The 23927-nt window shown below is 40.0% G+C and overlaps 1 protein-coding gene across 1 annotated transcript in view; it reads left to right on the top strand.

Moving 5' to 3' along the window:
• PCSK2 (proprotein convertase subtilisin/kexin type 2) overlaps positions 1–23927 on the top strand; it is a 97364-nt gene that overhangs the window by 34626 nt on the left and 38811 nt on the right. The window contains exons 3-5 of the mRNA XM_021391832.1: positions 10862–10975; positions 12642–12750; positions 14906–14943. Of these exons, the coding sequence (XP_021247507.1) occupies positions 10862–10975; positions 12642–12750; positions 14906–14943 (261 nt within the window). The remainder of the gene's footprint in view (positions 1–10861; positions 10976–12641; positions 12751–14905; positions 14944–23927) is intronic.

The following is a 23927-nucleotide window of genomic DNA, read 5'->3' on the forward strand; positions in this document are numbered from 1 at the left end:
CACAGCCACTCTGCTGCTGGATGCAAGAGCAGATACATGACTGTGAGCAGCGGCATAATTGTGGCTTCCCTCTGTCATAAGATTGGCTTCTGTTTTGTCTCTGGTTTCTAAATATGACGTTTACTAAGAGGAGACATTGTGCAGCCTATCTAATTCCCACCAGGCAGCCCTTCAGGAAGAGCCATGTTGTGTGATTGCATATCTCATCACCACTGAGATAGCAACAGATCTCTGAAGGTGTTAAAAATGCACAAGAAAGACTCACCAATATATCACTACTGCTCTTGCGAATCTTGAAGTTTAAGTATTGCGGGTTTGAAATACTAGAATAAAATTAGACTTTTTTTGGCAGCTATTGCTGTATCACTCCAGGAAGGCACTGCTGTGAAAATAAGCTTTGTTTTTCTATTAAAGCTAAATGGGTTTTCTGCAAGTGTCCTTCCCAACTGGCTGGGGAGGTGTTGGCAGCACTGGGCAGTAATCATTGCTAGCAAGCTGTTGTTGTGATCCAGTGAGAATGGTGACTCCACCACCTCCTTGGGCACCCTGTTCCAGTACCTCACCATTTTTTTCTGAGAAGAAATTCTTTCTAATATCCAATCTGACCTTCCCCTGGCACAACGTAAGGCCATCCCCTGTCATCCTATCGCTGTTTTGTGGGAGATGAGGCCAACCCCCACCTCACCACAACCTCCTTTCAGATCATTGTAGAGAGCAATGAGGTCTCCCCTGGGCCTCCTCTTCTCCAGACTGAGCAATCCCAGTTCCCTCAGACACCTCAAGACCTGCGCTCCAGACCCTTCATGGCTTTGTTGCCCTTCTTTGAGCATATTCCAGGGCTTTGATGTCTTTTTGCACTCAGGATTGAGAACACCTGGATTCTACATGATTGAGCCAATCTTTTCTCTATTTTCATCTCATGACTATGGATTCTGAGGAGCCACAGCTAGTTTTAAGTAACTTTTAATTCAGACATAAAGCAAGCTGATTTTGGCCTGGTTCACACACTGTGCGTAGGACAACAGCGCTGACATTAGCTAGCCTTTCTTCACTCCTAATGCCGCGATGCAATTTTTACTCTGGGAAGCTGCTCTGTAGCTGAGATTCTGGCAATGCTTTTGTATCATAACTTTTCGCCACCACTGGATCCAGCAGGGCCCATCTGCTTGGAAGGGCCATAGACATCAGAGGAAGCTGAAGTTAACTTTTACTCTAGGCCCCACGGCATGAGAGAAGAACTGCAAACAGCTCTCAACACTGTTACCACATCTGAATATGGTCAGTGGGCTCTGGGGACAGCTTTACCAAAATGTATATATTTTTTATTGATCAGAAGCCATTTAGAAAAGCTTTATCCATAGAATGCAAAATAAATGGTTACATAAAGCACAGGGCAACATGTAATTCTTCAACAAGTGTGACAATATGGCCTATTTAGTGCTGATGTGAGAAGGGGAGAATCCATGCCAGTAATTCTGTGACAGAAGTGTGTACTGTACTTTTCCAAGCAGATGTTTCAAGGCAAATGATGAGCTGTTAGGTACAATTTGAGTGGGAAGTGGGCTGTGGAGAATGAAGCGGAAATATTGAATTATGATACAGGTCAGAAGCCAGAGTTTAAATGCAGATCAAAGTATCAGTTTGGAGATAAGGGGGATCTGTTTTCTGTATGTGCTACGGACTTGCTTTAGGGTTTCAGTCTGTGCTGACTTGATTTCCATAAGAGAAGATGCATGCCTACACAGGCGTGTGGCAGGGCTCCATATGGAGTACACTTAATGTCTGCAAAGCAAATTGGCATCTTTAGAAAGAAAATGCATGACGTTTGAAGTAGAGCTGCTACAGATGATGCTTTATGACTGGAAATGTGTTTGGGCATTACAACAGAAATTCACACATTTACAAGAAGTGTCTTCTCCCTCAGGATGGGTCAAGGGTATGCTTCAGCAAAGAGAATAATTTTACCTGTCAGCTGAGACTTCCCATATGAACCAAACTGAACAGGCTTTTCTCTAAGCAATATTTTCTCATGGTCCCTGCTTATCTGGAGGCTTGTTTCATGAAATAAATTAACTTAAAATCAACAAAATTAGGGGAATCTTTAGCCCCAGAGCAGTTCTAATCCCTTGGGATGTATCAGATAGTATATTCATTGCTTGTGTGGGAGCAGCAACCATACTAATAGAATCTTTAGAAAGGAAGTGATATAAAGGTGGGCTCTGTAGTATTTCTCTCTGTGTAGGACCAATGAACTATTGTGGAGCAGGAAGAAAAGCCCTTTGATGGAGAAGGGCCCAGGATTTTAAGAAACAGACCAAAGTAATAAATGGTCAAATGATGGCAGAGAGAGAATTATTACATTAGAAGATTTAATGAGCACCACTCTTCTTTGTACTGCATAAATGTATCCAAAAGCCACTCTCAGTGCTAAATGGTCTGCAGTCTTAAAAATGAGCTACACCTGCTTCCCATTTTATACCACAGAGAGTGCAAATATAACTTAATCGTACTTTGGGTCTCCTGTATCAGCTTAAAGATTGGTGGTGGCCTTAGTAATAAAAGAAAATGATTCCCTGAAAAGACTATTTACCATTGAGGTGGAAGAACAAGGTGTCTTTTTTCAAACATAATGTTTTAAGAAAGGTTTATTTGCAGTAATTGGCCAAGGGATGTAAGAGAAGAGGGAGCTGCTATTTGCAGCGCCTAATTTGGCAGCTAAGAAGGGAGAGTGTGCAGTCGACAGAGTGCCCTACATGCATGGGGACTAATTCTTTTCTCTGTCACTAGAATGCTGTTGTTTACACCTGCACAGAGTTCCCGTGATTGATTTGTGTGGCTTGATGTAACTGCTGAGACAGCAGAGTTGAAAAGGATGCCCACATGCTGCTGATAAAATGTCCCTGTGGTTTGCACTCTGTTCCACTGGTGAGACTCACACATGCAGTTGCATCCCATCTCCAGGGAATTTCACTCACACAGCGATCTTGATTTTGTAACTGGGATAGCTGTCCTGCTGTCTTGCAAAGAGATGTTGTCTGAAATATAAAGTGCTTTGACTTTTTTGTCATCATACACCACGAAGTGTAACGTCACCTTCTCCGGGTAGTATAACAAGCTGGTTTTTTTTTCTTTGGAAACACCTTAGGATTTCAGAAATGCTTCTGCTCTCATTTTATTGGTTTTTTTTAAGCCCTGAAAAAAAATGGAAGTAAGAATAGCATTCCTGGAATAGTCAGCACCTGTGATAGTGCAGTTCTTGATATGACCCTCATGCCAAGTTGAGGAGAGAGCAGAGATGTGAAGCAGAGCTTGCTTGATCTATTCAGGGCTTTCTCTGTCTCACTCTTTGCCTTCTTAAATTCTACCCTGAGAAAAAAAGCATCATCTAAGAGGGCACAATCCTATGAAAATTTCAGTTTTACCAAATTGGCGTTTTCCTTCGTGGGCCTTCTATAGTCAGCATTCATTTTACATTGCAGCCTAAACAATTCACTTGCATTTTAAAGTAGAATCTAGAGGAGCACTATTGATTTCTTAGTTGAGCAGGTTGAATATGATCTGAAGCCTCCTCTTACACATTGATTCCTTGTCTCTTTACTCACTGCTTCCTGAATGTCACTGAACTGTGAGAGACCTGCTAAATGGACAAAAATATTGATTTCTTTTCCCCTTCTTTCATTTTTGAAAGCTCCTTATTTACCAAGCACTGAACTAGAATCAGGAAAATGAAAGGTCACAAGGTAAGGCAGAAGCAAGTCTGTTCTGGCATTATTTTATTTTATTTTTTTAATATGAAATTGGTTGATATGTGAGTTCTTTACATTATGTTTCTACCTAAAAAGGTTAATTGCCTGAGTGGAACCTTTGAGTTGAGGCTGTTTACTTTCATGTCTTACTGTTGTCTGATTGACGCTGAACTTCTATGGTAGTTCCCTAAATGGCCGTACCTCTGGTGTTATGATTTTTCAGCAAGAAATTAAAGACCAGCCCCAGCTATGCTACATTTTACTGGGCAAGGTGCAGCAAGGCTGTGCAAGAAACAGTCTTTCTTCAGAGAGTTCAACAGTGGTAATATTTTACCCTTGTTTTATTTTACTGCGAGCATGACATTTTTTTCAATATCATGTCGAGAGAGTGGAGACGAAAGTTCAAAAAGTACAAGCTGATGCCAAGGAAAACTGAGAAGATGTCTCAAGGGGGATGGCTGGAGGCAGTCTCAGTGTCCAGAAGGCTTGAAATCTGCTGATGGTTTACATAAAGTTAGAAGTGTTTGAGCAGTCAAGTGGGGCTTATTAGAGAAAGTGGAAAACTATGATGGTACAGAACATCCAAATTTAATAAGCAAATAATATCAGCAGGACCTTGATATTCTGTGACACTGGTTCAGCTAGTAACATTTTTTTTTTTAAGAAGCAAGATATACAAATAAAGGACAAGAACATCGAAAGATGGACATGTTTTGTAGTGAATGTGACGTTTGCTAGAAATCATCATGCTTCTATGCTAGTCATTAAATAGACATTTTTAAATTCATGAAACAAAGGAGTAATGCAGGGAGTGATACAAGAATTTTAATGGAACAAGATAACATTTTTTACTTTCATGAAATCATTCAAATCAAAACCAATTTTATTCCTATGTCTTTTCCTTCAAAATCACAGGTATAGTTGTGCTGATAAACTTTGATAAACTTTGTCCTTCAATAGCTGCTGTATCTTTATTGTAGCTGTTCTGATGGCATCTACCAAGGAGGGACAGGATAGCTGGAGAAAATAATTGTTGTATAGAAAACTCCCCAGGGTCTGAGGACTGTAGGTAGAGAAGGCACATGGAGACTCTTGTATGAATAATGCACCAGAGACACCTGTGGTTACCAAGAAGGATTTGTTCCTACATACAGAGAGACTGATGAGAATCTTTGAAATAATTAGCTTGCTTGAGAGGAGTGGTTGTCATTTAGTTAGTAAATATTGGGTGATTAGTGACACACTCTAGCTCCCTGACATCCCTTCTGACTCTTTCTGGGCCTCAAAATAGGCTCAGAGGATTTAAAATCAAGAGGATAAATCCAACAGTGTCAAAATAAATGGCATCAATTTTCTGCATCTGGACAAAGTCTCCTAGCCTTACCACCTCAGGTTATTAATTCAGTAACAGAAGTCAGGAATCCCCTTTGCCAACTGTAAATGAATGTAGGGAAGAATGGTAGAATGGCGGAAGAGCCAGGCTGCCGGCTTAAGCGAATTTCTGGTGCTGGGTGGAGTAGCTCTTAGATCAGGTAGTACTTTCCTTCCAGTTACCTGCTCTTGACTTTTACAAACTTGATTGCTCATAGTACTTCTGAAGGCACTCATACAAGCCATAATTAGCTGAAGATGGTCTCTCTTTTCTTTGTGGTAAGTTTGAGAAGATGGATTGATAATTTCGTAGAAAAGAAGCTGCTATGCTGGAAAAAATGGCTACATTAACTAGCTATGCTTGGAGACCAATCTCTTTTGCTATTACTAGGAGAAAATAATATTCATGGGCTTGAGGCAGCTATTCAAAAGGCTAGAGGAACATCCCTCCTTGTGAGGATGCAGAAGATGGGAAAAGATTGCTGAATATTTGTTTTCAGACATCTAGTTTTAGTGTTTGACTGATATTTTGGGTATTTACATTTACAAGAATACATACCGACCTGGAAATAGCAGCAGGAACATTTTGTTATTGGTGCTCTGTGCTTTTCTCTTAATAACTTGCAGGCATTTTCACTGCCAGGAGTGATGTGTAATTTGAATAAAAAGGCTGGGTTTTTTTAAGCTGAGAATGTCTTAAGTCCTGTCTCTGCACTGGAGCCCTGGTACTGCTGCCCTTGTCCTGTGGAGTGTCTTCAGCCACATCCAGCTCTTGTAACTGTATGTCAGAGCTCAACTTCCCATTGCTAACAGGAGAATCAACCATTATGTTGAAAAGTGAAATGCGTGTCATAAGGTGTCAGGCTCTCTGCTTTTGAGAATTGTCCCCATTTGTCAGGGAGCCAAGTCTGGCTGATTGAGAATGGGTAATACACCATAACCTGGGAGCAGTGCTTAGTCACATCCACTCCAGGGAGGCCCCCACTGACATTTAAAAGTCCTTTGGTTTTGTTTGGTTCATCTGACTTCAGCTACAGTTCAAGCTGATCTGTACTTTCTTTTCTCTAGTGAGGATGGTCAACGTTATTCTTTTTACTTTGGAGTGGGAAGTCTCACAAAACTTCATTACTTTGGGGCTTTAGGAAAAATGTGGAAGAATGTGAAATGGGTATTCTTCAGACGTCTTCTGAGCTTCTTACCAGCAAGCAGCTGTTGGACAATACAGATGATGAGTGTGTACTCTGTGACTGGAATGAGTGTTTCCCTCTCTTACTTTACATAGATGGAGCGGATAGTAAAATTAAATGTTTTCATCTGTGTTTACTTAGAGATCAGAGGTGAAAAATATATACCTGTTGTGGACAGAGAGAGGATGTCATTTGTGGCTAAGACCCTGACAAGGTGGTGTAGGTGCTTCGTATCCCATTCTCATTCCTTTTGAAGGCTATTAGGTGTGCAGATCACACAGACTCACTTGAATTTTTCTGCCTCCATCTTCTGTTGTCACAATTTTTCTTTGCTAGTAGCAGTCAGGACAGCTTTCCTGTAGATGGAGGTGGTTTGCTGGATGATGCCTTGGACATGCTCTTCCAAGCCACCTTCATGGAAGACTGCTCCTCTGCACAATTTGTAGGGCTTAAGACTAAACGTCGGCCTGGCTTCTTAAAACACATGGGCAACTGGCTTTCAACTTCTTTCTTTGCCTTCAGCAGCAGACCTATGTTGAACTCAGGCTTTAGAGAAAAAAGATCCACCACTTATTTTGGTTGATTATCTTACTGCTGTGTCTTTTTTTAAAAGCCATGCAAGTCATGCTTACTGGATGTCATCACTGGGACTGTCTTTTTCCTCTGGAATTTGGCCTGAATTCTCCTGTTGTCACATTCTTGATTCTTGAGGTTGGGGGTTGTGTGTACTGTACCACTTTTTTATACCCGCTGGTATAATTTAGTAAATCTGTCATTTATGCTCAATATAACAGAGTCGTTTAACTGCAGGAACTCAACAGTATAATTAACCCTGTTCCTTCAAAACGAGGAGCTGATTGTCTTGGCATTCATAGGAGCATAGAGCACAGTTAGAGTGCTGTGGTTTCTGGCCTTCCCGGAGCAGTATTGCAGTCAATTGATTATTTTGTTAATTTGTTCTGCATCAGTATCCTGCTGTTTTATCATCATCCAAGTTGCTTTATGCACCATGCATAAGTACAAGTATATTAAAAATCAATACTTGAACCTCTTTCCCATCATCCATGGACTGTACCTTCTTTGATACATGACCTTCTTTTTCTGATAATAACCCACCTAGTAACTTTTGCACGATTTGGTCACATGCTAATAAAATATATGCTCAGATTTTGCTCACTTCTTACTCCTGTATCATAATGAAGAAGAAATAAATGTATTAAGAATGAAATAAACAAAAGCTGTTATTGCTGACAAGCCTAAATTTTAGACAGTGAAAAACAGGCTCCTTTTGAAAGGAAGTCTTGTTCCTTCACTAATTTCTAATAAGTGTCGTGCTTAACAGGCTCAAATCCTTTAGAGACGCTATTATCAAAAGTCTGTCTTACAAACAGTGCTTTTCCTGCTTCAGTTAGAGAAATAAGTACTTAGAAGATGGCATGAGGGTGCATTATGGATTTCTTTGCGGGCTGGATTCCAAGTCTGAACATGACAGAAGTACACAGGATTATGGCTGTTACAAGATCAGAATGTTCTTCAGTGATTTTCTACCATTCCACACGCAAAGACATGATTGCAAGTTCTCTCTTGTATGTAATTTTGAAACTTATTACCTGCAACATTATGCTTAATGTATTTATGTTACAGATATCATAGGGAAGCCTGCTCTTTAAGAAGAAATTCTTCAGACAGAAGCAAAATAAGATGTGCTTCCTCTTCAGATCTAGACTAGGTCAAGGACAAGTTTGCAGCTGAGGAAAAATACTATTTTTCTGGTAGACATACCCTATTGGCAAGAGTACAAGGTTTAACTCCCATCAACTGTCTGCTTATGGGCAGTTCTCCTCTGAAATCATTGAAATTACATTATCGTTTGCCAAGGATAAATCTACTTCATTGGGGATTTTTTTCTGGAATACATGGATGTTTGCTGATCTTAGGATAGCATTTTCATCAGGCAAGTTCTTCCTGTGCAGGGAAAATCCTTACACAAGGCAACTGAATGAGGCATTTTGTAGCTTCTGTGAGGGAGAAGTTGCCAGGGCTTTACCCAAACCTTTCCACTCATTTCATGACAAGGAAGCCTAATCAGTTTTGGATGTGACACTACAAGTTGCCATCATTATTGAACTTAATGAGAAAAGCCTTCTTTCAGTAGGGTATAAGAGGCCTCAGACATTCTGAAATTGTTACTCCTTGAATGGCAGTATCCTGCATGCCTTGTGACCACATAAAATACTCAGAAACCAGCCTGTTAAGAATGGTTTTAGTTCAGAGTAGGTTATATCTCATTTTTACATATATTTCCACCTCTCAGGGAATTACAATATCATGTAATGTAGTATAATAAAAGAAACAAATTATATTTTATTATAAAGATATAACAAATCTGACGAGATGATCCTAAAGAATGAAGCCAGCCTATGCTGTTTCTGCAAATTGCTCCCCACTTTCTTCATCTTGTCTCGAAGAAAAGATAGGGCTCCAAAACATTGCTATTTAATTACTAGAATTCTTTTTGTACTAAATCCTAATTTAGTGCCTTAATGCAGCAAGTCCTGCAGAGCCAGCAAGCTTGCGTGGGAGCAGAAACGCATGAATCTTTTTCTCTGGCATCCCTCTAACTGAGAGTTGGCTTCTGTTCATTATTATTTCATGTGGTGACAGCTCGGGGTTTGCAATTGCAAGCATGGAGGCAGGGGTGGTAACGGAGGAAGGCATAATGACAGGTGATTGCTGTGTTGTCTCCATGGCATCACTGAGCCTTATCTTAGAGGTATCAAACAGTGTGCTTATACCTTTCTTTATACAGCTACCTGGCACCACAAAGTACACCTGGTATGGTTCCTACTTAGTCACTGTCTTCTTTTCAGCTTATTTTGTATTAGTTTTTCACATTCTTTTCAATCTGCTCTGCTTTTAATGAACCTGAACAAGTAATAGAAATGCACATAAATGAAAGCACCTACCAATTCAATATTTTATCATTTTGTGCCTCTAGTTAAGGAATTGGAATTCACAAAAGTAGATTTTTAGAAACATTGATACTGCCTTTTCAGGACAGATCAGTGCTTTCTGGTATCCTCTTTCTGAGTGCATCAGGTATGCCTCATCCTACTCACTAGGAACTGGTATTTGGTTCTCAAGGTTTTAATGAGGCAATGTAGCTGTGAGGAAAATAGCTTTTAGCCCCAGTTGGTTAGATCCCAGATTCATCTTGGTCACCGGCATCTCGCTGAGCCCTGTCCTTTGAGGCTCCTGCTTTAATTAACAGACATGGAAGGACACCTCCAAGAATGACTCAACTCCTCTAAGGTCTGCTTTGGCCTTTGGAGGAATTTCTCCTCTGTTGAATTTTGACTGACACTACATGAGTTTCTGTGACAGATCAGGTTATACATCTTCTTAATCAGAAATGCCAAAGGCACACTTGCAGAAATGGCTGCGTAAGTTTTCTTTTAAAGAAAATGCCTAAGCAAATGTTCATTTCTTTGCTGCCTTGTTTATGCATCTCAGAGTTTACTCTATGTATAGTTTTAAGCTTTCCTCTTTGATTAAGAGGAGTGGATATATATATATATTTAAATGAAATATTTGGACTATTATGTGATCTTGATTCTATATGTTAAGCTAAATGTTAGCACATATTATGATGAACCTTTCGGTGGTCTCCTTTTACATGGGTGACAATAAGATGATTATGATCTGACATTTGTAGTTTCTGCCTCCAAAGATGCTTGTGTATCTAACTTTTCTTGCTTTTTAAAGTGCATAGGTACATTTTGTTTTTTTTAGTGGATATCCTGTTTATAATGAAAAGGATCTCAAACTGTTGCAACTTGTTTTCCATAGCCAGTATTCTCACATCTTACACTTTAGCCAGTTTGGTCCATTTAGTGGCCATTTTGCCATTTAGTTTTTCTTGCCAATGTGTTTACTTATCACTTATTAATAACAAAGATAATCTCTGAAAGTGCATCACTCTGTAAGATGTGTTTCCAAGAACCTCAGGAGTACAACAAGACCACATAGCCCCAGCTACTCTTCTCCCAACAAATCTCCCTAACAGAAAATACCATCTAATACTCTGAAAATACCCTAGAGAAAAGTCTGAAAAAATTGTGATTGAGACCTGCACCTTCATTTTATCAAATGCGGCTTGGAACATTCATATTGGGAATTAGTTACATAATTTTAACAGCTAATAATGACAACGTTTTGATTCTGATGGCTAAGAGAAAGAAAAGTATGGCAAGAAGGTCAATGTCAGTGATGTCAGAGTAGGGTCTCTTTCTTGTGCAAATCCTCTATTATCTAAAATGTGCTCCTCCAGGTAGGACACTTTTGAGTGTCTCTTCTCTCCATAGCCATCTTCCCCAGAATTATATTATTCCTTGAGCTCTCTTTGCAAATTTTGACAGAAATCTGCTGTAGGTTGTTACTGAGTGATGCAGACACAAATGATGTGATTTCATAACCTTTATCTCTCCTGAAAACAAAGCCAAAAAATCTTTGTGGTGAAGAACATTGAGCTACAGATGTAAAAATTAATCCTTCCAGGTCAAGAAGGCTGTGCAACAGGAAGGCTTCAGCAGGAGAAAGCGAGGATATAGAGACATCAATGACATTGACATCAACATGAATGATCCTTTATTTACAAAGCAGTGGTACTTGGTAAGTTCTGAAAGAAAATTACAGTAAGCGTAACTAAATAATTGGCATTCAAATTACTTTGAGCTGTTACACTGTCTTGCAAGAGTTCTTTCCAATTATCTTACAAGAACTTGGGAATGGATCCAAGGCTCTGTCGTGTTGTTTTTAACTGAACCTCTTTTATGCTGGGAAGACCCAGCAAATTTCAAGAGCTAAATTTCATTTCAGTCAATGGAAAGATCCCTAGAAGGCTTGAAAGAGAATTGTATTGGTGTCCTGTGGGCATTCCTGTTGTGCTAATGTGACCCCTAAAACTGCATGTGAATCATGTCTTTGATTGAGCCCTTGCCAGGTAAAACATTGTTATAGAATTGTAACAAGAAGTTCAAGCGTACTTGCTAGAAAAAGCTGAGGTTTTTCTTTTCTTTTGGAAATTTGAATACTGCTTAATTGATTTCCTTCTGTCAAAAGCAGAATTTTGGCTTTAAGCCGATGTCAAAATAAATTAATATTTTACTGAATTATTTCATTTTTAATGTGTCATATTTTATAGGGAGAAGTTTTTAGTCTTGAAAGAATTTTTTTTTTACATAAAAGTAACTAAGAAAGATGTCTTTCTACTAAAAATTTGATAAAGTCATTTTCCTCAATTTTAACACTGTAACATACTTTCAGTTTTGTAAATGCTGTACCATCTTGTTCACTTAAGTTGACTCCTTTTGCTTATGAATAGTATTTCTCAATCTCTTCACTTTTAATGCATTTCCTGTGTTTTGTGAATCTGTCAAATATGTCTGTTTCTTTTTTTTTTTTCTGAGACGGGAGATGCCAGATGAATGAGGGTGTGTTAGCATGTCTGAGGCTTCACCTTTGGTGAGATGATGAACTAAAGTGTGGATTAATTCACTTCTTTGTGGTACTTCAGTCAATCAAAATATCACAGTGATAACAATAACCATTTTTTAAACTCAAGCTATACATTTAGATTTTAGATTATAAAGTGCACAAAAATGCATTCTGAAATGAGAAATGTATCTGACGTAAAGTTGAATAGTTCTCCATCTGGAATAGCAAAATTCATATTATTTCTACCATGGAACCTGAGAAATTTGTGAATGAGATTGGTAAGCACAACTTCAGTCTGAAGACAGGGGATTGCCCTTACCTTAGAATTGTACCCACACACTGTTTTGGAAAGGACCTGTAATGTTCATCTAGTGATCCTTTCTGCTCAAAGCAGGCCTAACTTTTTAATCAAAAAAGTCATTTCTGATATTAAAATCAGTGGGACTGAATTTCAATAGCTCCCTGCTTTCCATAAAAACTGTTACCATACTATTACCTGTCCATACAGAAGTCCTCTGTTGCATCTACTGGTGTAACTTTTGCTAGCTTAACACACTACACTGATACGCTTGAGGAGAAAAATATTCCTTTGGGTTGAAAAGATTCAGTGTTTAACTAAATCTTGTAAACCACAAAGAAGTGAATTTACCACCATCTCTCTTTTTTAAAACTCGTGCGTTAATGCAGTAGATATGTTTACAGAAAGACTTATACTCCAAAGCAGATGGGATTTATTTTTTATACCAAAGCTACATGCAAAGACATAAAGACAGAATCAGTGGCTGTGGAAGTATGTCTATCAAGTAAAAAGAGCTGTTCTTCTTTTTCACTGATCTATTAGATCAACACTGGTCAAGCAGATGGGACTCCTGGACTTGACCTTAACGTAGCTGAAGCATGGGAGCTGGGATACACAGGGAAAGGAGTTACCATAGGAATTATGGATGATGGTGAGTGAAGACTGCCTGCTAATTTAATATTTTTATGTAGCTTTTTCCATGCAATCAAAGACAAAAAAAAAAAAAAGATTAAAAAGTAATAATGGATTGCTTATAGTGCTGAGACTGCCAACCTTCAGGGAAAATACATTATAAAGTCTCCACTAGGGACACAGAAGCACAGATATCCAAAGCACTCGCAGTAGCACACAATTATCAAACAGTGATCTTCAAGGGCACATTATAATGACCATTAATCCAAAGGAAAGACTCCCCTTGACTTCTGTAGGCACTGTGTAGAGGACTTAATTGCCTCACAAGAAGTGTAACCCAGAAAATGTTTTTGTAAGTATTATTCTCAAAGTCATACTTCTATGGCTGAAATAATTAAACACTTTCATGCTGAATGTCAATAAAGACCTGCATATTAAATACATTGCTAATTTGAGGCTAAGTTCAAGGAAGATGAAGATAACAGGTACAGTTGAAGTCGCAGGGGCTCTTAGGGCTAAATTTTGAATGGTTTGCTTTTAGGATGGCTGAATAATATTAGGAATAAATAAAAAGGCTGGATCTACATATGTTTTCTGGAGTCAACTGACGTGGGTCCTCATTCATTTCTGTTCCTTGTTTGCTCACTCCTAAGACAAAGATTTTGTGGAAATAAGAAAGTAGGTTCAGACATCTGTATATTGATGTCATGAGAAATCACATTTTTACTGTTCCCGCAGAGGCAGGAGTTTGCTTTCAGAATGACTAGACATGATTAGGACATGGGGATGACAACAAACTGATTAAGCTTTAAGTCACAGAAAGCTGTTCGGAAGTGTTAGCCCATTAGATACAGCTTTTAGAGAGGGGAGTAGTTTGACCTGTATTCATTTCCAGTAAGTCTGGAATAGAGCACCTACATGAAATGATTCTAAATTGAGACTTCTGTTGCCCATATCCCTTTCGAATCAGCAAGGGCCTCCAAAGGTGCAAGGATCCCTTCTTGCAAATCTAGTGCTAAGGACCCTGCATAATAGAAGGTAGTATTTTCATGAAGATAATCACAAAAATATGCAGTTCTACTTGCAGATAAAATTAAGCGTATAATAAAGTATTGGTTGGAAACATAGGGCAGGGTAATGTTCAAAGCATAACATGAAATTAGTGGCCATCTCTTTGTCCATTTTAACTGAATATGTAATAGGTTAGTTTATCCCATCTGAGTGTAGATCTGCTGCTTCTGTTGTTCCATCCATGGGGATTTGTATATTTATCAGCCTTGGAAAGAATTCTTGCATTAGCATGAGCGTATTCTGCACCACTGCCCTGTTACAGGGTTTGTGGAGCCTCCATTTAAACTCAAGCTTTGTAAAATATCAGGGTTGCTATTTTCTGTGCATGTTCTTGATCCTTTGGGTATGGTATTCTTGTTTTCTTCTCAGCTGCATCCTAAGTGTCTGGTTTGCTTAGAATTCCAGGGATCCTAGAGTTCCTTCTGGCAGTTTTCAGTGCCTGTAGTGTTAAGTACAAATGAGATGAGCTCTAGTGAACATTTGGCTTGTTTGGGATTTCTGGTTTGTGTCAGCTTTTTGATACCATATTTGGGAAGGCTCAGAATCTAAGTTTCTAAGTGTCACGATATTGTATCTCATGAAGCCCAGATCTCAGACTGCAAACTATGCTCAGATATTTGCTAGGACAGCCTAATCCAACATTATCTCTCTGCTCAGGTTAGTATTATCAGTGGTAAAAAATTCCATTTTTGTGTGCTCGACTGATGTAGTGTTTGCTGATGTTCACAGATTTGGTACACTTTGGTGTACATGACAGCTCTTTGTGTATAGATACATTGTGATTTAAGCTAGTCTTACTAAACAAATACGATGTAATTTACAAAACAGGCCAAGAAATGTTGCCACTGAGCTCACCTTCTCAACTGGCACCTGTATTTTGGCACAAATGATTGAAAACTCCTAGCTGGGGCTACATCAGAAGTGATGTCCCGGTTTATAAATCAATACATAAAAAACTGAAATCTCACTTCAGTCAATTGCATTATTCGCCATGATTGTTTTCCTAGAGCTGCAAAGGAGTTTTGTTTTGTTCTGTGATTATTAGAAAATCTTTTTTGAAACTGTTAACCTTCAGTTTGTTTTCTGTCGTTATTTTATCGCAGGAATTGATTATCTGCATCCTGATCTTGCCTCTAATTATGTAAGTACATGCTGACCTTCTCTGTAAAATGTGAATTTTCTTATTGTTATGGCCCTTCTTTGTTATAAAATTGCAAACAGTGAAGAGGCTAACGGTACGGCTGAACTACTGATCTTACAGATGATACATTTCATATTGAAATAAGCAGGCTAAAAATGGGGCTGCCTGTGCAAGGAATGAAAAGGTTGACAAGGCTCTTTGTGAAGGAATGACAGTGCTGCCGCACATTAAATAAGCTGCAGTTTGCAGTATTGGATTTAGGACAGAAATGAGTAACCTGGGAATTGGCTCTAAATCCTGGTATTAAGATGCAGAACGCACCTGTCACTTGGAAGGCCGTGGAGCTGTGGGCTGTGGCAGTGCTGCTATTGTTCACTGTGGCTCAAGCATGCATTAGCTTTTGAAACCTCCAGGAACAGCTTAATTCCTTTATAACAGGTGATTTGGTCTGGTGCTCCAAAGCATGCGCAGGGCTGATTGTGTGTTATCAGCGCACACAGTGTCAATTGATTGTTCCTCAGGCATACCTCAGGCTTACCTTTAGACTTGGGGCTTTTAATCTTTCTTAACTCTTCCAGTCTCTCCCCAACCCCTCATGGTCACTGTCAGTTGTGTCCCCAGGTGTCTACAAGGGCTCCCAGCACTCTTAGACTGTGGGCTGCCTTTGTGGTATGCTGCTTTCACACTGTGTTTAAGGCAGCGAGGGTCAAGGAGCTGTGGCTCTTTGCCTGATGAGTTGTGGTGTCTCTGCTGTAGGTCTTGCTACTTTCCAGCAGTCAGCAGCTTTCTCTCATTAAACCAGGCTTCTTCAGCTGAACAATGTGGTTTGGTTGCAATTGCAATTAAACGAGAAGAACAAAAGCAACTGGAAATTTTGGTAAAATGACCCATTCAGAGAGAATGGCTCCAAAATCAGAAAGAGTAGGACAATTACTTTTAAGTATTGGCTGCTGCAACTTGGAAAATAATAAGCAACGCACAGGATGATAACCTGTTTCTTGTGGTAAATAGCTAAGCACCTCTGGTGGAGAATATGTAGGTAGAGAAGGTCCTTGGACAAAGGATTTGGGAAGTAAGTGACTGGAGAGGTAAAGTGCAAGATAACCTGGTTCACTTGTTATGAACCGGCTTAATAACTTGATAGAAGCTTATTAAACCTTGTGCCCTAACTGCAAAATCTTCACCCAAGAGGAATAACTCAGTAGGATGTTTCAGTAAGTTGATATGAACAAAAAATGTTATTAAAAGATAGCCTTTGTTGTCGCAGCAATTGTTCTCAGCATGTATGCTTTTAGCATATGATCCAGGGCCAGAATGTGCTTTTTGCTCACTTATTTGCTTTTACAGCAGCAGGCATGAACAAAGCATGAGAGAATATTCTATTTATAAAATAATCTTGTTGCAAATAAACAAGATACAACTGCGTACCTGTGTCTGATCTAATGTAAAATAGGAACATTTCTGTTGTTAGTGAACCTAGGATCATGCCCAGAAACTAAAAATAGATTTTTAGTGTTTTGTCTTTCAATTCTAAAAATGTTTTCTGTTTGATGGGTAAATACTCGTCAGGCTTAGCAGAATGTGTTCTTTTTAGAGTGGCAATAGTGAGTATTTTAGTATCTAATGGAAAATAGAATAGAGAATGTCATGACAATGCAGATATCATGCTAGAAGTTAGAAAACAGTGGAGCTGGAGATAGACCAAGAACTACTGGGCTGAAATTGGAGAAGAAAAGCTGGTTGGGAAAGGGGAAAACAAATATTTAGCAGTAGACATGGAAGAGCTGTGAAGAGATTGATCTTGAAGAGATAATCTTAAAATTCTTTGTAGGAATGGCTTTGTCTAAGCACGGGGTGATCTGGTTGTGAAGCAATGATCAGGCAGTTGAGGGGCAAACAGAGATTACCTGGCCAATGCCAAGGGCAGGTTTAGACCTGGCTGGAGCAGGGCAGGTCAATAGCAGGGCACAGAGGAGAAGGCTGAGGAACGAGGGGTTGATCTGACAAATAATCATTACGGAGTAGCAGAAACTCCATCTGAAAGATCACAGACTTAAAGGAGTTACAAACCCAATGCTTTTAATATAGAAATATGAAAATATGGGCTGAATATGCCAGAGGACGCTGCCAGGAAATGTGCTGATAAATTAGCACATTATGTGCAAGGTAAGCAGGGAGAGATGCTGGCACCTCCTCACGCTGGGATGGCTGCAGTGGCTGTGTCTGAGAGGTGGCTGCTGAAGAGCAAGGTCAAGTCCTGTTCGTGCTGCTAAATCCGCCATCTCCTCGCTCACTGAAGCACAGCACAGCGGTTGCAGGGCTCAGTTCACCCCTATTCTACCTCTCCTCCTCTCTCTGCAAGGCTGCACACGCCTCTGAGTCCTAGGAGACCCTGCTTTGATAGCATCTGCTGCCTCTTACAGGCCACAAGGGCATTTTTTCCCAGTAGGTAGTAATTTGGGCATGAACTAAAGGCAAGAACTTAAATTCATCCTGGAGGAAAGATCAGTTTAGACCTGGAAATGCAATGAAGTCAGTCTCTTAGGAACAAATCTTTAATTCTTTTCAGGCTGGCATAGCAATTGCAATCACCCTTGCACGGTTCCTGTACCATGTGTTTAGCATTTCATGGCATTTGCACTTTGGGGCAGCTTTCTTTTAGGTTGCGTTGTTTATATTTAGGAAAGTAAAAGTCTATGTATCTCGAGTGTGTAAATGCCTGCATGTGTAAATTACATTTAATTTAAGGCAAATTAGGTGTTGCCCAAGAGAATCCCTAAAATAAAGCAGGTGATAGATAGTTGTTGAGATCTTGTCTTAAATGATGTTGAGCGAGAATCTCATCTTCTTTGTCTTTCCTAGTTGCCTTACAATCCACAGAGTTATACCAGTGTACTCCTGCTGGATATTTAGGGTGTCTCTTCATTATAGGGTGATTGTCAGAGATATCATCCAAATGCTGGAAATCATGCATCAGTGACAGAGAAACTGAGAATGTAAAATTACCAGTTAAAATTTATATCGTAACACCACAAGCCAAAGGTAATTGACTAGTTCACGTTTTGGAATGTAATTTTTACTTAGGTCAATATTATGTTTATACATGTCTATATAATGGTTTAAATGGTCCTCCATATTGTTTTTAGTATGGAAACATTTAAAATTTGTGGAATTTCTGATGCTTAGTTTGACTCTTTAAAGGATGTAGTCATGGTACTCAATTTTCCTAAATATGCTTCCGTATATACGTACATATAAATATATGCATGTATTTATACACATATGAAGATATATATATGTAGCCCATTCTAGCTGTATTTTTCTTCACTGTTTCTGAGCCTTACTGCTTGTATCACCCCTTTCTCTTTTTAATGCACTTCCAAATGAGAGACCAAACATAGTTGCACCAAGTCTATGGGGCTGCGTGTGTCTAAAGACATGCTGCAATGGCATCAAAACAATCAATATTTTTTAAGATGGAGCCCATAAAACATCTGAGCTATCAAGGGCCTCTGAGTCAAGTCTTACTGATCCTCCAGGTCAGTATAAGAAGGTCCCTGTCTTGCAGGGCACTCAGACAATCTTACTTTTATTGTATCATGTAGTCGACGGGTGCTCAACCTTTTGGCTTGCCTGGGCTGAATTGAGTGTAGAGGAATTGTCTTGGGCTGCATATAAAATACACAATATAGTTAATGTATGTAAGGAACAAAACTTTTTATTTTTAAACGGTCTTTATTAAAACATAAAAAAAGAAAGCAACAAAACCATAAAACCGGTGGGATATTTGACCTTGTCTTTGTGACACTAACACATCAGTCTGGTTGGCAGTGGTGCAATTCTCAGTGAGCTCTCAGGTGTTCGTCAGAGATTTTTGATGACATTTTACTCTTTATCAAAACAGAAAGCACGGCTGCATATTTTTCACTGTTCGCAGGACTGTGTTTAGCCAGTGTATCACAAAGCACACAATTATTTGCCACAACTGACTCAACACTGCACTGCGTCCTCCCCGTGCCCTGGTTTCAGCCTAGGGATGGGCTGGGCCGCTCAGTGGGGCAGAGCTACCGCCATGATGGCTTGGGGCAGGAGGCAGCCGCAGGATGGGCTGGGCTGGGCTCCGTGTGCTGTGTGGGTCATGGATTAGACATGCCTGGGTTAGTCTAAAAGATTACTCTTATGCAAATGAAACTTTCTAATTAGGATTGATTTATGTCTTGGATATCTTTTCTTTTAGAAAGTCTGATGTGTCAAAGTTGGTTTTGACCCAAACTGGAGTGCAAAGTCGATGCTACAGACACAAAAAGGGGAATGGGGAATTAGGAAATGTGTTGTTTCAGTAACTTTGTTAAAAATACATTTCGCATTTCTGAGATTTAAATATTTCATTGCTTTTCCTACAACAACCCAAGAAACTTGAGAATTCAAATAGACAACATCTGGTCTTTGTATGTAAATGTAATACATTCTCCATTTGTATCCAGCTTGCTCCAACCGAACCCCAAATGCCTTTTTTTAGCTGGCTGAGAGAACCATCAGGCTTTATTCCTTCCTTGACAGCCTTCCTATGCATATGAAAAGGAGCATGCCCTTCTCACAAGTCTGGATGAACTGCTCTCCCAGTACCGCTCTCAGCAAGCTGCAGTACAGCTACTTGCTCCTCGGGATTTAGGGGGTTATTGCAAAGCCGGAATTTTCCATTCTGCACTGTGAATGCAGAGACTCACTGTCAAAGGATCGATATTTTCTCCATGCCTTGGAAACCCTGCAGAGGTTCTGCCTTGAGGAAATTATTTTTTTCCCACAAAGAGAACCCTTCATTATGAACTGATAATTAAAAAGCTGAAGCCTAATGTACTCCATGCTTTCCTTTCAACTCAGACTGTGCTTACAAAGCCAGCAATTTTCAGGGCTGACTTCTTTGAGATACAGCATCTGAGTGAGAAAGAGAAGTAAAGTAACAAGGGCTGCATATTAGATGTGTCTAGTAAAAGAGGAGAACGGCAGCCGTGGCAGGTGTACATTACAAACTTTAGTATGTTCTTTTAAAGAGAAGCCTAAGGGAGCAAACTGATTTGTTGTGCCATGAGCAGAAATATGAACTGATCTCTCCCTCACAGGAGTTTGTATTCTGTAACTCTCATACTTTGCCCATGTCTGCTGGTGAAGGTCAGTGTAGCTGCATTATCCCATTTACAGCAGCAGGGATCTGATCATCTCGTGTAAGTGGATTTATCCCCGATTAGTGAACGAAATCAGAGTCCCACCAAGGCACTCAGACCAGGAGTAAAAAATTGCTGGTTTCAGTGCCTGAACTCTGCCTGAAGCTAAAAGCTTTCAAAAAAAAAAAAGAAAAAAAAAAAAGAAAAATGTGGGAGGGAGAGAGGGAGAGAACATGTCTAACGTTCTAACATTTGTTATGGGAGAATGAGAAGTGACTGAACAGAAAACTTTTTTGAAAGTATTGATACTTGTAAAATGGGAATCATGCAGCCCTTCTTACTAATTGACAGTAATATAATATGTTTGGATAAGAGAAAAGACATTGAAATCTGGAATTACACAGATGTAAGATGTGTACAAACACTCAAAGTGCAAGGTTTTGCACTTGGCCAGAGGAATCCCAGGTATGTATACAGACTGGGAGGAGCAATCCTTGAGAGTAGCCCTGCAGAGAAGGACCTGGGGGATGAAAAACTTAACATGAGCCAGCAGTGTGCTCTTGCAGCTCAGAAAGCAAATGGTATCCTGGTCTCCATCAGAAAAGGGGTGGCCAGCAGGGAGAGGAGGTGATTGTCCCTCACTACTCTGCTCTGGGTCCTCTGAAAACAAGAAAGACAGGGAGCTGCTGGAGAGGGTCCAGAGGATGGCCACCAAGATGATCAGAGGGCTGAAGCACCTCCCCTATGAAGACAGGCTAAGGGAGCTGGGCTTGTTCAGCCTGGAGAAGAGAAGACAGTGGGGTGACCTCATTGCAGCCTTCCAGTATCTGGAGGGAGCCTGCAAACAGGAGGGGAGTCAGCTCTTTACAAGAGTAGGTAATGGCAGGACAGGGGGAAATGGTTTTAAGTTGAAGGAGGGAAGATTTAGGTTAGATATTAGTGGGAAGTTCTTTACCAAGAGAGTGGTGAGGTGCTGGCACAGGCTGCCCAGAGAGGTTGTGGATGCCCCGTCCCCGGAAGTGTTCAAGGCCAGGTTGGATGGGGCCCTGGGCAGCCTGGTCTAGTATCAGATGTGGAGGTTGGTGGCCCTGCCTGCGGCAGGGGGGTTGGAGCTTGATGATCCTTGGGGTCCCTTCCAACCCAAGCCATTCTATGACTCTATGATTCAGTCATCCTAGCAGTGTTTCATTGGTGTCCTTCCCATAATTTTCTGTCTTTTCTTCCCTGTGGACTGGCCTGTCTTCTCTCTCCAACAGACTACAGCTCAAGAGGCAAAGCAATCTCTCTCTCAGCTTCTGGGGCCTTGTCACCAGGGATATGATAACAGGTCCCCCTGTCCTGCCAAGAGGCGCATAGAATATTTTTAGGATAATTATCACATAAGCAGTGAAGCAGGGAAATGTTCTACATCTGTTATGACCTGCAATTTCCATTGTTTACTAGAGGAACATATGCATCATTGAATAATTTTTACAGCCACAAAAGAAATAAGAAATAGTACAGGCAATAAATTGTACACTGTGGCATCTGCAGTAAAGTTAGCTATGCTGTAAAGGATCTTTTTTCTTAGCCTCCTTTGTGTGCTATCACAAAGACAAGCAAATTGGTCTGGAGGTTGTATCTCAGTGACTTAGCACTGTAAATCGTTAGCATCTCTACTAAAATTCCTTGGTATAATGGTGAGGTTTTGTAAGTTGACAGAGCTCTGTTGACAGCTACTGAACCATGCTACTCTGACCTTGCTGATCTACCTCACTGAAATCCCAACTGATGTAATGCCCAAATCAAACAGAATTCACTTATAAGTGGTGGCGAGAAAAGTGTTGCCCTTCTAAGGCAAAAACTTGGAGGAAACCATCCGAAGACCTTGAAGAGCTCAGAGTTTCCACCCTGCTGTTAATGTCAGCCCAGGGAATCCCCAGGGAACTTAAAGCTGAACCATATCAGAGTCATGCTCATCCTTGCCTGGCGTCAGTGAGTGATTTGAGTTAGCTTTAGGAGATCCGGTTCCTACAGTGAGAACTTCAAAAGAGCCTGTCACAATTGCACAGTTGCAGCTCCTACTACATTTCAAAGGTTTATTGAGCGCGTACGCTATGTGCTTAATGTCAATAAAGCTTTATTGCTAATACATCAAAGGTGTTTTATGGGCAAATTCTACATCCTGGTCATTATTGCTAGTACCTGTTTTTAATTGCAATGTTGAAGTAACATTACCATATCAAAAGATAAAGAACAAACTGTTTCTGATGGTTCAATACATTCCTAATTGGATTTTAGATTGCTTGGTTTCTTTCTTGGTTTCGTTCTTATTTTTTGTGTTGCTTTGGGGTTGGGTATTTTGCAAATCGGTTTTCTAAAATAAATGTTAGCATATCAATTAAAAATTATCCACCAAAATTCGGGATAAATCACGTCCTTCTACTAACACTTTGCAAATTCACTCAGCGCACTTTGATGGATGTTCTTGAAGTAGATTGTGGCAGAAATTTCATCAAGAAATTGTTGAGAGAGAAAATGAAACCTCTCTTTTGCCAGGCTAGAAGGATGTAGGCTGACTGATGCCTTAGCAACTGAAACTGATGGCCTTCTGTCAGCTGTTTATGTTGCTCAGATGCCTTCTAGCAGCTAGGAAACTGGTTTTAGTGTTTAGAAGATGATCATTAAGGACATGCAAGATGCTGAGATTGCATTGGCATGAATTAGAATTTACTGGGAAGGGAATGAAGATCTCCGTGTCAGACTTGGCAGACTTTTTTCTGTTACTCTGTGCAGGATCAGCTTCTGGACTCATGTCTCTGTTCTGTGCAATCTGCTTTTTTTCTCTGAGCATACGGAAAGCTGAAAAAGAGCTGATGCCTCCTCTGATAAGGTCAGCCAGGCAAAAGGGGTGCTCTGCATACTTAAAAAGCTGGCCTGGGTTTACCATGTACAGGAAATGCTTAACGTCATGTAACACAATATGAAGTCCCTCCAACAGTCCTTTCCTCCTCCCCTGTTCTCAAAAGAACCTGTTTTTACTGGTATATGTTACAGTGGAGCTCGTGTGCTGCAGTTTACATAAGATGACTGCACAGTTCCTCTTCTCTATCTTATAGCTACTTAAAATAGTCGCTGCTGTTGGGAGATAGAAGCCACAGTGCTGTGTAAGGGAGATGTCAGTGTCTTCTTACTTCATGGAAGATAAAAATGTTTTGTAATCGTAGATGTTATCAATACTTTATAGCTTTCAACTCAATTAAAAATGGAAGAGCCAAAAGAATTTAAAACTATTTCTCCTCTGGATCATTTCATGTGGCCACAAGCCATAGAAAGAGAATTTTACTACAGAGGAGGCTGTAACTTGTGAAGGAGGCACAACTGCCTTAGCAAGAGACAACTTGTGTCACACACAGCTGTTTTCGTAGCTGAAAACAGGATTTCTCATATCAAAAGATGTTATGATAATGTATTTGCCAAAGTCCGTTGTGGGAGATCTGGACTCCAAATACTTGGCATGTTCCAAGGCCTCGGCGTTTAGCACCATCTACACAGCTGAAGTTGGCACTGTTCCACAGATGTGGGCCTCTTCAGCCCATATAATCTATGCTGGCTGTAAAATATCCTCAAAGTTCAATTCTTCTAGAATCAGAAAGATATTCGTGTATTGTAGCTGCATTTACCTGAGATTAATTCCAAACAATGAAGGCTGCAAAAAGTTTTCAGCTTTCTGCTCTATTACAGCCACCTGAAAAGGATATTCATCAAGTTAAATGCATGCCTTGTGTGCAAGCAATGTGACGTGGTGCCAAAGATATTCATTTTGCAAGCTTAAGACCACAC

This window comes from Numida meleagris, chromosome 3 (genome assembly GCF_002078875.1).
Source record: "Numida meleagris isolate 19003 breed g44 Domestic line chromosome 3, NumMel1.0, whole genome shotgun sequence".
Classification (NCBI taxonomy): Eukaryota; Metazoa; Chordata; class Aves; order Galliformes; family Numididae; genus Numida; species Numida meleagris.